Source organism: Salvelinus alpinus, chromosome 4 (genome assembly GCF_045679555.1).
Source record: "Salvelinus alpinus chromosome 4, SLU_Salpinus.1, whole genome shotgun sequence".
Taxonomy (NCBI): domain Eukaryota; kingdom Metazoa; phylum Chordata; class Actinopteri; order Salmoniformes; family Salmonidae; genus Salvelinus; species Salvelinus alpinus.
The window spans coordinates 31,792,053-31,804,824 of record NC_092089.1 but is presented as its reverse complement, the minus strand read 5'-3'; the positions used below and the strand labels follow the sequence as shown (position 1 = coordinate 31,804,824).

General features: G+C 43.1%; 1 protein-coding gene across 2 annotated transcripts; it reads right to left on the bottom strand.

Moving 5' to 3' along the window:
- Nucleotides 1-1,626: 1,626 nt before the first annotated feature.
- dbpb (D site albumin promoter binding protein b) lies at nt 1,627-11,007 on the bottom strand. Of its 2 annotated transcripts, none has more exons than XM_071395052.1 (5): nt 9,949-11,007; nt 9,411-9,678; nt 6,943-7,413; nt 4,483-4,763; nt 1,627-4,365 (listed from the first exon to the last, which is right to left on the bottom strand). In XM_071395052.1, the coding sequence occupies exons 2-5, from the start codon at nt 9,601-9,603 to the stop codon at nt 4,150-4,152; spliced, it is 1,161 nt and encodes a 386-aa protein (XP_071251153.1). In that variant the 5' UTR covers nt 9,604-9,678; nt 9,949-11,007; the 3' UTR covers nt 1,627-4,149. The 2 variants fall into 2 exon arrangements, with proteins under 2 accessions (XP_071251153.1, XP_071251154.1); XM_071395053.1 differs by having other exon boundaries at nt 4,498-4,763.
- Between the last annotated feature and the right edge of the window lie 1,765 nt (nt 11,008-12,772).

Below are 12,772 nucleotides of genomic sequence, written 5' to 3'. Positions count from 1 at the left end.
AAATAAATATAAAGAGAGGACATCAAACTATTGCTAAAGAGTAGTACCACTACCAGTGACTTTGCTGATAAATACTTTGTTGAGGGAAAATGTACATGATACGATTGTGATGTGTTGTTGTCTCACCTAGCCACACTACATGACCAAAAGTATGTGGACAATTGCCTCGAAAAACGTCTCATTCCAAAATCACGGGCATTAATATGGAGTTGGTCCCCCCTTTGCTGCTATTACAGACTCCACTCTCTTCTGGGAAGGCTTTCCACTAGATATTGGAACATTGCTGTGGAGACTTGCTTCCATTCAACCACAAGAGTATTAGTGAGGTCGGACACTGATGTTGGGAGATTATGCCTGGCTCACAGTCGGCGTTCTAATTCATCCCAACTGTGTTCGATGGGGTTGAGGTTAGGGCTGTGCAGGCCAGTCAAGTTCTTCCACACCGATCTCGACAAACCATTTCTGTATGGACCTCGCTTTGTGCGGGATCCTGAGTGGCGCAGCAATCTAAGGCGCTGCATCGCAGTGCTAGAGGCTTCACTACAGACCCGGGTTTGATCCCGTGTTGTAACACAACTGGCCGTGATCTGGAGTCCCATAGGGCGGCACACAATTGGCCCAGCGTCGTCCGGGTTAGGGGAGGGTTTGGCCGGGGTAGGCCGTCATTGTAAATAAGAATATGTTCTTAACTGACTTGCCTAGGTAAATAAAGGTTAAATAAATACATACAAAAATTGTGCACAGGGGCAGTGTCTTGCTGAAACAGGAAAGGGCCTTCCCCAAACAGTTGCCACAAAGTTGGAAGTCTAGAATGTCATTGTATGCTGTAGCGTTAAGATTTCCCTTCAATGGAACTAAGGGGCCTAGCCCAAACCATGAAAAACTGCCCAGACCATTTTTCCTCCACCAGACTTTACAATTGGCACTATGCATTGGGGCAGGTAGAGTTTTCCTGGCATCCGCCAAACCCAGATTCGTCCGTCGGACTGCCAGATGGTGAAGCGTGATTCATCACTCCAGAAAACACGTTTGCACTGGTTGTGTGCGGCTGCTTGGCCATGGAAACCCATTTCATGAAGCTCCCAGCGAAGTTGTTGTGCTGAAATTGCTTCCAGAGGCAGTTTGGAACTCGGTAGTGCGTTGCAACCGAGGACAGACTATTTTTACGCGTTACGTGCTTCAGCACTTGGCAGTCCCATTCTGTGAGCTTATGCGGCCTACCACTTCACGGCTGAGCTGTTGTTGCTCCTAGACGTTTCCACTTCACAGTAACAGCACTTACAATTGACCGTGGCAGCCCTCAGCCCCCAGAAATTTGATGAACTGACTTATTGGAAGGGTGGCACCCTATGACGGTGCCACGCTGAAAGCCACTGAGCTCCTCAGTAAGGCCATTCAACTGCCAATGTCTGTCTATGTGCTCGATTTTATACACCTGTCAGCAACGGTGTGGCTGAAATAGCCAAATCCACCAATTTGAATGGATGTCCACATACTTTTGTGTATATAGTGTATCTTAAGATGAATGCACTAATTGTAAGTCGCTCTGAATAAGAGCTTCTGCTAAATAACAAAAATGTAAATGTAAAACGTGAGTAAATATAAAGAAAACAGAGAAGCAGTAAATAAGAACAATCTTTTATTTGTGTTTTCGGGGAAAGTTTGACTACATCCCCCATTGCCAGCACTGAGTGGGCTGGAACAGTGGACACCACCGGTGCAGATGGGTAGTTGTAGTTCAATAAAAGTCACTATATGAGTTATCATCATCCACGTCAGGGAGATCAGGAACAACATCCAGTTGGGAGAGCATACATACAGTCACTGAGGTGAAAATAGGCTGCAGAAAACCAAGAGGAAAACTGTGGCTAGAGTGCATAGTCCATACACAACTAGAGAACTGAACAGACGTGTACAGTCAGAAGTGCATGGGATTCTACCGCTGTTGTTCTCCAGGTATGAGATGAGCCAGCGAGATTGTGGAATCCATGATCAACAGAGAAACCAAGATGGCCGCCTTCCTCTGGGAACTGTGTTTCAGAGAAGTCCGGATAGAAACTGTACGTAGGGGTTATGAACAAACGAGCGGCCCTCGAGGGACCAAAACAGGATGTACATGGTGCAGGGCAGGAAGTGACATAAAAACAAGGATGCATTTCTGAATAGTCTCTCTGTGAGGATAGCTTGAGATCAAAGATGCTTCAATACGAAACAAATCATGTTCATCCAAAGAAATAAAATCATTCAATTATATATAACAGCAACAATAAAGGGGGGTAACAATCATCATAATCATAATAATAGTAATGGTAGTTATTTATAACATGGTCGTTGAGGAAAATAAGCACTACCACTGGGTTGACTGGGCCCTTTCTCTCCCCTGGGTTTAGTGAGTCGGTAGTGAAACATGACACTATGTGGATACTAAGACGATGCTCAACAACACAGAAATGCCGGAAAACTAACAGAAAGTATCAACAACCTTAATAAATCAACATTTAAAATTTTGGCTTTTTTATTAGTCCCAGAAATCTGAGAATTTAACACCATTCCGATCGATGGGGAGAGTAATAATAGCATAATCTCGAATGATAACCTATTCCCTATGTATATGGGAGAATAGGGTCACATTTGATATGACACCCTACCACAAACCCCATCTCCTGGAATACATTTGCATATACGCAGTCATACACACATCTCATCTCTGCAACATTCACACTTAGCATATACCTATGTAAAATACACAAACTGGTATATTTAATATAGACAATATTTATCTTCTACCAATAATAAGAATGCTAACTAAAATCATGAATATTGTACAGTAACACAAGTGTGCTTTTTCCTGGGTAGTTGGTGGACTATTTAGGAGGATGTGAAGACATTGTGGTATTATGTATACAATCTACAACCACAGAGACCGGTTGTTAGGATCGGTTAAAGGTAAAAGTAGCCTTTTTCGTGATTGGTTGTAAGCGACATTAACCATGTTGTAATTGGGTCAATTCGATATAAAAAACATAGGAAGGAAGAAAACATCACAATGCAGAGAGAAGATCAAAACGGTCCACTGTAACCAGAACAACTAAATAATCCTACCAACCCAGCTAGGGAAATATATTCTATATCAGTTAGAACTGACAGCAATCTAAAAGGACAAAAAGTGACAGAAAGAGAGCGAGAGAGAGAGATGGCCAAGGGCTCAGCAATATGAGTTCATAGTATACATAATAAAAACTAACAGTCGCCCCATCCATTAGCTGTAGTGTGATTGAATGCCCTGCTAGTCTTGGGGTCACATAATACAATTCTCTATATGACAGAGGAGATAGTGCAGCTATAATCAAACGTAAGAGCTGTTGCACCAAAGCCCAGACATCCAGACAACTACTAAACAGTCCAAACTGTTAGTAAAGGTTGCAAAAGTTGTAACAATATGAAGGACTTGTTATTTACAAACACAGGACAAGTGCTGAAGATTGTGCTGGGTTAATAGTGTTTCTCCCATTTCTCTCTCGCTCTCTCTCTCTTTCACTTTCCTACCATTTCAGCCCAACCCCCATCAGTCAGAAACACAACAAAGAAAACAAATTAAGTGCTTGAGTAAAATCCACAAAGAAATGTTTAACTGTACAATTTTAAAATCATTTTGCTCTCTATTTTACAGTTTAAAATGGCCGCCTTGCCTCCTAGTCCCTGACTCTGAATCCTGTCTAAAAATCCCTGTCTACCACCTCTAAAATAGCATCTCCTTTATCAATCTACTTTAAAAAGATATTTTGTCATAGCCCTCCATCTCTCTGTATCTTACATCTTTCCCATTCATATAGAAAATATACAAAAATTATTTCCAAAATTTGCTCCCCCTCTAGTCTTAATATAAAAATATACAATTCTCCGATATCAAAATCCTCAAAGTCAAGTCTTCTCTTCTTTCGTCTAAAGGGGCAACAGTCCTCCGGATTATGTAATCTCTCTGTCCCTAACCTTTAACCCTGCCCACTGACATCATCAAAATGTGACACCTGAGCTTCTTTATATCACCCTTCTCATCGTCTCATACATTCATCATCATCATCATCATCGTTATCATCATCATGTCACCCCATTCCACCCATCAGTTTCTTATCTTTCTCCTCCTCTTCTTCACTGGTCTCCATGGCGATTCTCATATTTGTTGAGAATGTTGCGGCAGCGACCAAGCTCCTTCCTCATGTCAGCCACTTCCTGTCTGAGTGCCTGGTTCTCTCTCTCCAGGAAGGCGGCGCGGACCGAGATCTGGTTTTCCTTCAAGCGCCGCGCGTCACGAGAACGCTTGGCTGCCTCGTTGTTCTTACACCGCCGGGACCAGTACTTATCATCCTGAAAGAGGGAGACACCGTTAGATATAGAGCTACTGACATTACCTTGTAGAAAATGATCTGACCCTGGACCAGAGGTTAGGGACAACTTCTACCAACTCTTAATACTTCTACCTACTCTCTGACTACCAACCTTGAGGTCTGCTGGCACCAGCATCTTGCGGGCCTTCTTGATCATGGGCTGTGGTTTGAGTTCGTCCTCGCTGAAGCGGTGTCTGCGGGGGTCGAAGGCGTCCTGGCCGGGCACGCTGGACAGAGCCACGTCGGCCGCATCGGGTTCAAAGCCACCCATCACGTCTGGATCGTTGGATGTGGGCGTCATGAGAGGAGTGCAGGACGAAGAGGAGACAGAGGAACCGGGCGAGCCGCAGTCGTCGTTCATGCTCGATTGACTGCCTCCTGAAAGAGAGAGAATCGGTTGTTATTTTCTTATTAAACCTTTATATGAACTAGGAGATTCCATGTAGATACATTATGACTCACTGACCCCTCAGGTCCATCAGAAAGCAATAACACACAGCATTTATCTACAAGTCAAAATATGTAAAGTAAAAGAGCTGTAGAGCTGTTAGGCTGCAGTTACAGACCATGTCCACCAGGTGGTGAAAGAGAGCTACTTTCTGCTCTGAGTAACTAATAAACAGGAACGTTTTTCTCCCTGCTTTCAAGTGTGATTTCTACAGCCCAACGTCTTTCCAAGTATCATGAGTGCGCGTTTCACTTCAATATGAATCAATTATCATGGAGAAATTGAACTCAAATGGGAACCTTACATATGCTAGAGCACTTTTCTCAAGTTATCTTGTGTATAAACATTCAATATCACCCTTTTAGTCAGAGTTTATATTTCAATCCTGGTTTAATATTATTATTAACATGCCCAGACTCCTATAAGGCTGGTTTTGACAGTTTTCTTGAAATGTTTCTAAAACTGTTATACAACCGTCACCCCACCCCTTGAAATCAGTTCCCTATGTTCTATAAAGCTCACTCACCCCCTTTAGGGCCTAATGCACATAACACCTTGACATTCCTATCATAAAGACTCCAAACAGCCTTTTCCTCTTCCTATTCCTCCTTTACGAGAACACAATCAGAACACAGCCTACACTACACCCACCTCGAGTTAAGTCAATGGTCAGGTGTCTGAATGAAAACTCAAGATCATTACAAATACGTTCTCCTGTCTTGCCTCATAATTTGTGTTACACTGTAACGACTATGTAGCAAAAACATCATCCAACCTGCAATATCAATTTTGGCTTCGTCAATGCTTCTTTTACATAAATATCAGATTTGTCTTGTAAATGTGAAAGTGTCGTATTTAACTCATGTCTAAACTGTCTAAAGTGTATTATTGTGACATTGGAATACAACTGGAATGCAGCTAAAAAACAACCAGAAGGGTTAAATACAATGGCTACTGACATTCTCCATCTACTGTACAGCAGCACATCTTAATCATTACTATCTCTGTAAATCTCTCTCTTCTGCATTCAAACATTCCATTTGAACTTCAGTATCAGCAGGCAATGGGAACCTCTTCCTCCCCCCTCCCTCCCTCGCTCTCCCTCACTCTCCCTCCCACCCTCGCGTGCCTCTCCGCTCCTCCCAGTTCTCCGGTTGGCCCTGCCTCTCGTTCTCTTGCTCCAGTGCTCACAGCCTCAGCACGTGAAGGGACGCTGCACGTGCACATTGCTGTAGCGTGTGAGGTGAGGAGAGATTTAAAGACACGCGATCACAAACACTCACTACACACACCTACTTCCGCTCCCTCCCCTCCTTATCTCTGTCTCGATCTCCCTATGTACAGTAAGACCTTAGTGTTCAGTAAATGGCTGGTTGGACCTGAATTGAACATAAAACCGACCAAACCAAACCCCTTTGTCAGCGCTGTGAGATTAATTTGTTAAATGTCTCCCCTGTCTCTTTCTCTCAAGCAGTCTAAATGTTAAACCTAGCTCAGTGTGAAGGGTAGTTGGTAGCCTACAGGAAATTCCTGTCGTTGCTTTCTCAACCCCTCCTTGTTGTTCCCTCTCTGTCAAGTTAACTCAGCGTTAAGGGATTCCATTTGGCTTCACAGAAAATGATGCTTGGTCACCATAGGAGAGGAGGTCAATATGAGTACTGAGGACAACTTAAAGAGCTGAATCACATGCAGACTCTACTACAGCCTTCTCTCTAAGGACATAGCCGTCCTGTATTGATACAGGGTCACCATGGTATCTGCCATGTCACTGATACTCCATTTTAGTCCTTCATCTAGTTGCCACTTCACAAGGCCAAAACAACATGGCACCATAATCCTTGCTTCATTTGGCCAAACTGGACCACTGAATACATTGTCGATACCATGTAAACTGAGATACATTCACCAACCACCCACCACCCCTACAATCCCTTTCCATAGAATCACCATAAACCGTCTCAATCTCCACCCCTCTCCCCATTTTCCTATTGAAGATGTGTACAATAAACAGATGTACACTGTTCCGTATTGTATCTATGGGATAAAATCATCATAGAAATCCCTGCATGTTGCCCTCCCCTCCTCCGACATCCGGTTCGCGTTACTCACCATAGTCAAGTCCTCCCTGCATGTTGGACTGGGCCACCTCCAGGCCGATGAGTGACGGGGAAGATGATGATGACGAGGAGGAGGCTGAAGAGCAGGGTGGGGGCGATGAGGGGGGGCACTGGGAACTCTGATTGGGCACCGCCGACTGGGAACTCTGGGACGGGATCTGGGCTGTACTGGAACTGTTTTGGCCGTGGGCACCGCCCATGCCGTTCTCTGTGAGGAATTCCTCCAGGTCCATGTACTGCAGCTGGAAGAGGCCTCCTTCCACTGGCAGGGTCCTCTCCCACAGGAGGGGTCCCAGGAACGCAGACTGGTTAAATCCTCCACCTGATCCTCCACCTCCTCCTCCGCTGCCACAGCCGTTACTGTTACTGCTGCTCACCCCGCTGCTGCCGGTACGCATGTTGCAGCCGCCGTTCCCGCCACCCAAGGAGTCCTCATCCATGTCTGTGATGGTTCTGTCTTTGTCTGTGATGGTGGGAGAGAGACAAAATGGAGGTTATTGGTTAGTAAAGGATGGACAGGGGTTGGAACTCTCAAGAGTTGTTGTTGTCACATCAAATGTTTGACCCTTGGTGCTGTCAGAGGTGGTTTTGGGATTATAAGAAAATAAAAACAAAAAGTGTTATGGTATCCCACTAGATACACTCCCTCAAGTCTGGTTCCTCACAAGGTTTCTTCCATCTACACGCTTTGCATTTTAGTTTTGGGGGGGAATTTATTAGGGTCAAATGACAGGATATAATTATCTTATGTCCAAAGCTGTAGGCGTTCTTGTAAACCTATTTAATTTAATTCAATGAGACAAGAGGGTGCCATGGCCCAAGCCTCATAGCTGTTGAGGTCCAGAGGCACAATTATCCTATAGATGCATCAACTCTACAGATATTGAGAGATGGATGATATCTGTGGAATGGTGTGACAGTTAGATGCATCAGCTGCACTGCTCAATGCTTCAGTCAGACCGTAACAGATGGTCATACACCAAACTGCACAAGAATCAAAATCAGAATGCTGGATGAAAAGCAATAGGATTTTTACTACATGTATGCATGTCTATGTCTATATTTGGTGAGACAAATGAATTTGTGAATATAGGCATCCATACCACAGGCCTCGCTGGTACTGTTTAGCATGTCAGATATTATACCAAAAGATGTCGTCTTAATCTGCATGCTAATCTAAAACTAAACCAGGGGATTGGAGGGGCGGAGATTATAATCCATATGAGAACATCATGCTCAGCTCACAGCAGAGTGCAACATGGGATGGCACCATCATTCTATTGGACATTTGGGGGTCATAATTGGACAGTGAGTGACCTTTGTGTTTGGATAAAAGTGTTTGTTATGCTTAATGACCATGTAATAACGTAATGGCATATTGGTTTCCTTACCCTGTAAACTGTCTATGGATAAGGTATGACAGTAGTTCATGCTTTGGTTTAGTTTCCCTGGCATTGTTTCCACATGCTAACGTTTTAGCATTTGTGGCACAAATCCTATTAAAGTCATGGGACCAATATTATGTCCAAATCATCCAAAGGTATCTCAAGTTGATTGTGAAGCTCAACAAAGTCACTTATAGATGATTTGAACATGATTACTATCCCATAATTTCCTTTCTGGTTTACTGCTCTATACTATAGGAGTGGTTGGATTCCATTAACATTTTCCAAAGAGCATTTGATCCTACACTCTTAGAAACAAGGGCTCCAAAAGGGTTATTTGGCTGTCCCTGTAGGAGAACCCGTTTTGGTTCCAGGTAGAACCCTTGTTGGTTGCAGGTAGAACCCTTTTGGGTTCCATGCAGAACCCTCTACATTGAACCCAAAAGGGTTCTACCTGGAACCAAAAATAGTTATTCAAAGGGTTCTCCTATGGGGACAGCCGAAGTACCCTTTTAGGTTCTAGATAGCACCTTTTTTTCTAAGAGTGTAAGTTCTGTTCTGAGACAAAGTTTCCTATTGTGGTCCTGACCTGTATTATCAGAAGTAAAAATACAAACTGACCATGAATCAGTTCTAAAGGACAACCTCCACCACCATGTATATCCTATGGTGTGTGTTGGTTGCAGAATGTCAATCATGAATCATTATTCAGAGCTGAGTTCTGTACTGAAGAACCACACCAGTATAGCTTCTCTGTCTTGTTTCCAAACAACAAGTCAGACAGTGGTGCGTGTGACAATGGCAGGGCCAGATATTAAGTTATGCTGGTGAGCACAGCTGTCTTCACTGTACTGTACTCAATTGAGTCAGGCAGACAATGGAGACTGGTAGATATGATTTCATTGAATGTCAGTTACAAAATATACTAAATAACAGAAAAACAACATTGGCATGCAGTGTCTGTTAGCGTAAGTGCAGCAAACTCCATCAGCAACATTGTTGCACTGTAGAGCCTTCAGTGGTAACAGCATGATAACAATGTAACAATCAAATGAAATCAAAGTTATCTTCTCACCTTTAACGTCGCAGCAGTCTTTGACAATTGCACGGTCTCCCTTCATCGGATGCTGCAGGAGGGATTTCAAACTAGCCATGGAGTTGAGGTGTCCACCGCTGATGGAGCCACCAGACTGGTTGCAATTCCCGAACTGCGGGCTAGCGCCGGCTGGGAGGTCCGGAGTCAGGAGCTGGGTGAGCTGCCTGGACATAGTTGGCCGGACCTGGTTGTTGATTAGGATCCTGGGGCGCAGGCGGAGTCGAAACGACTGGCAGATTGATCACCGCTATTCAATTAACGAGAATATTGAATTAACATTTATTATAGTTAGAATTGGGTACAAACCAGGTGCAATGAATAGTCTATTTGAAATGACATTACAAACTTGTTGAAATAATATAAAACGCATATGTGAGTGCATATCTCGACAAGATATGAGAACATTTAAGTTTGATTCCCAGGCTCAGTATACCAGAGTGTAGCCTAATAATACCAAGCAATAGTTGCAAAACATGTCCCTTTGATTTGTTTAGAATGTCAATAAACATGTTCTTACCTTTCCCTCTATTTAGGCGATGACGTGTTATTATATCCACTGTTGTATCATTATAATAGACAGTATTCCAGTAGTTATGGTGCAACACTATATTATTTTAAATCCCCGGTGCAGATCAAGGTGTTATTCTCCAATAGAGACCAGTTGTAAACGTCAAACTAATGACTGGTGCCCATGGTCAATTCAAAGGTGGACAAAATCAAATCCGAGCTGGAGATCAATAAGTTGTTGTCGAAAAATATCCTGAGTTGATCAACACCCCAAAAAATGACGATTCAAATATGACCAAAATGAAACTCGAAGCAAGGAAAAAGAATGTCCTGCTCCACAATGCCAAATTAACAAATAATGAAAAGCGGAGAAGGCTCTGAGTACGCGCGCTATTTGTCGGGTGACAAGCTGTATTACTTTTTTCTTTAAGCTTTCCTGTCGCTCTATCGTTCTTTCGGGAGGGGGGGGGTCCTCTTTTCCCCCGCATACTTTGTGTAGCCAATGTACTGAAGCACGGGCTTGGATTTGGGCTGCGCGACGGCTGTCCTCTCAGCTGGAACGAACACGGGCAGTTCACGTGACGTCACAACTCATAGGGCAAGGCGCGAGAGAAGGCATGATTGGCTTATTTGTTCAATATGCATGACACAAACACACAACCCCCCTCGTGCCACACCTCGAGGGGGCACGCCAAGCACTTGTTGTTTGTATGCTCATGGACAGACGGGCGAAAACAAATGGACAGTTAGCAATCACCCGCCACCGTTATCATCATGACTTTAAATTAACGTCTTTAAATGACACTAGCAACTGAGGGGACCTTGAGACATATCCTCTATAGAACGTTCATCTAGGCATACAGATTATTGGCCAAATAGAGTGCCAATATGATTATTTCATTATAATGGCAAAGGGCCTAGCACCATTCTATAAGAAAGCAACTGAGTGTAGACTACAGTTTTCCCAGTTCGCTTTTAATCCAGAGAAAACGTGAGTGGCTGCCGGGTTTTCAGGCGAAAGGAACACAGCAGCACGTTGCTTCCTAAAAGCAGAATAGCTGTAATAGCGCACATGGCCCAGTCACGAGGAGGTGCAACCCTTATGCATGTTGCTCTAGCTTCGATTGGTTGGAGAAAATAATGTCTCCTCCCCTAGTGAGCGCTTATTGGAAAGAACTAGGCCACCCGCCCCGCCCTACGGATTCCCCCCATGCTACGGCCGCGTGAGACCGATTCAAAGCAGAACAGCGCGAGGTGTATGCAGTACTGTATTTTAACCCACAGCCAAAGAGCCACTGGAAATTGTTTCCTTTTTTTTTTTTTACTGCTAGTCGGACATCGGAAAAACAATATTTAGACAGATCCCAGGAACAATATACATCCTTATGAGGATATTACTGTGTGTACCACTCACTTGCTTTCTTTACAAATAGGCATATGCATGAGTATAATTAATGGGGAAACAATTGATACATTGATTGATGATAAACTATTATACATGTGTGTTTACTGCAAAACGAACCTTGCATGCCTTTATGCTTGACCTATTCATGATAATTAATCGGTTAGTACAATTTGAGAAGGTTTGAGAGATCATAGAACAGGCCTACAGAAGAGGTAGTTAGAATATAGAAAAGACTGACAATGACCTTAAATTACATTCACATTGTCTAAAAATTGTTTTCTATTTTAAATCATAATCAATTTTGCTTTAAGCTATAGTAGGCTATATATTTTGTCTGTATACTCTTGTTGTTGTGGCAGCACCATCTCAACAGGTCAAATTCCTGTTACATGTAAATGTACTTAGCGAACAAAGGTGACTGACTTGATAGGTAGGCTATAATATGCTTCTTCGGCTGTAGTCCTACATGACATGTGGAAAATGCACGAACACATGAACAGACCATGGTATCTAGAAATTCAAATGATAGTTAGCATTTCATGTTTATTTTGGTATTTAGACATGAATGATTGATGTTTAGTAGTATTTGGTATTGAAACAGGGGGAATAAATCCTAATGAAGCTAAATGTGCATATCCCTCTGTAGCAGTTAGTGTGACAGTGCTGCTGCCACCTAAAACATACTTAAGTCAAACCAGAACAACAGACCACAGCTGTCATATTTCATTAAGGTGAACTCTAATACTGTAGTCTACATTACAATAGCCTATATTCACACAAACTAACAGAACTAGGTCAGTAGGGCAGCCACAACTGCCTTGCAATTCTGGATGAAGACTATGTATGTTTGTATGTATGGATTTATGTTGATTATCTATCTGTGTCTTAAACAAATAGATTTATCTCACACTCGCATGCAAGCATGAGTCTGCAAACACACACACACATTTGTACACACTCGGTCACTCAGTCCCTCACATGCACGCACGGCTCAGACACGCGCACTCACTGACACACACAGCTCAGACATGGACACTGCACGTTCCGACTCTTGAATCCACCCCCTATCAGTGTAAAATCCATGTGACTGCCACACTCTAAAACACAGGGGCCAGAGTACAGTGAGCAGAAATGAGGTGCCTAATGCCATCTAGTGGACTTAACATAATACTGTAGGCTGTAGATGTCCATTATTTATTTATTTTGGGTGGTTATTAGTTGTGGCCATTTCAAATTGGGGTCATGGAAAGCAAAGCAAAAAAAATAAGCATTTCTGGTAGAATATACAACATTAATTGGATTGACCTGCCAATAAGTTGGATAACCATAGTTGTGCTGGATAACCATAGTTGTGCTGGATAACCATAGTTGTGGTGCTGGATAACCATAGTTGTGGTGCTGGATAACCATAGTTGTGCTGGATAACCAT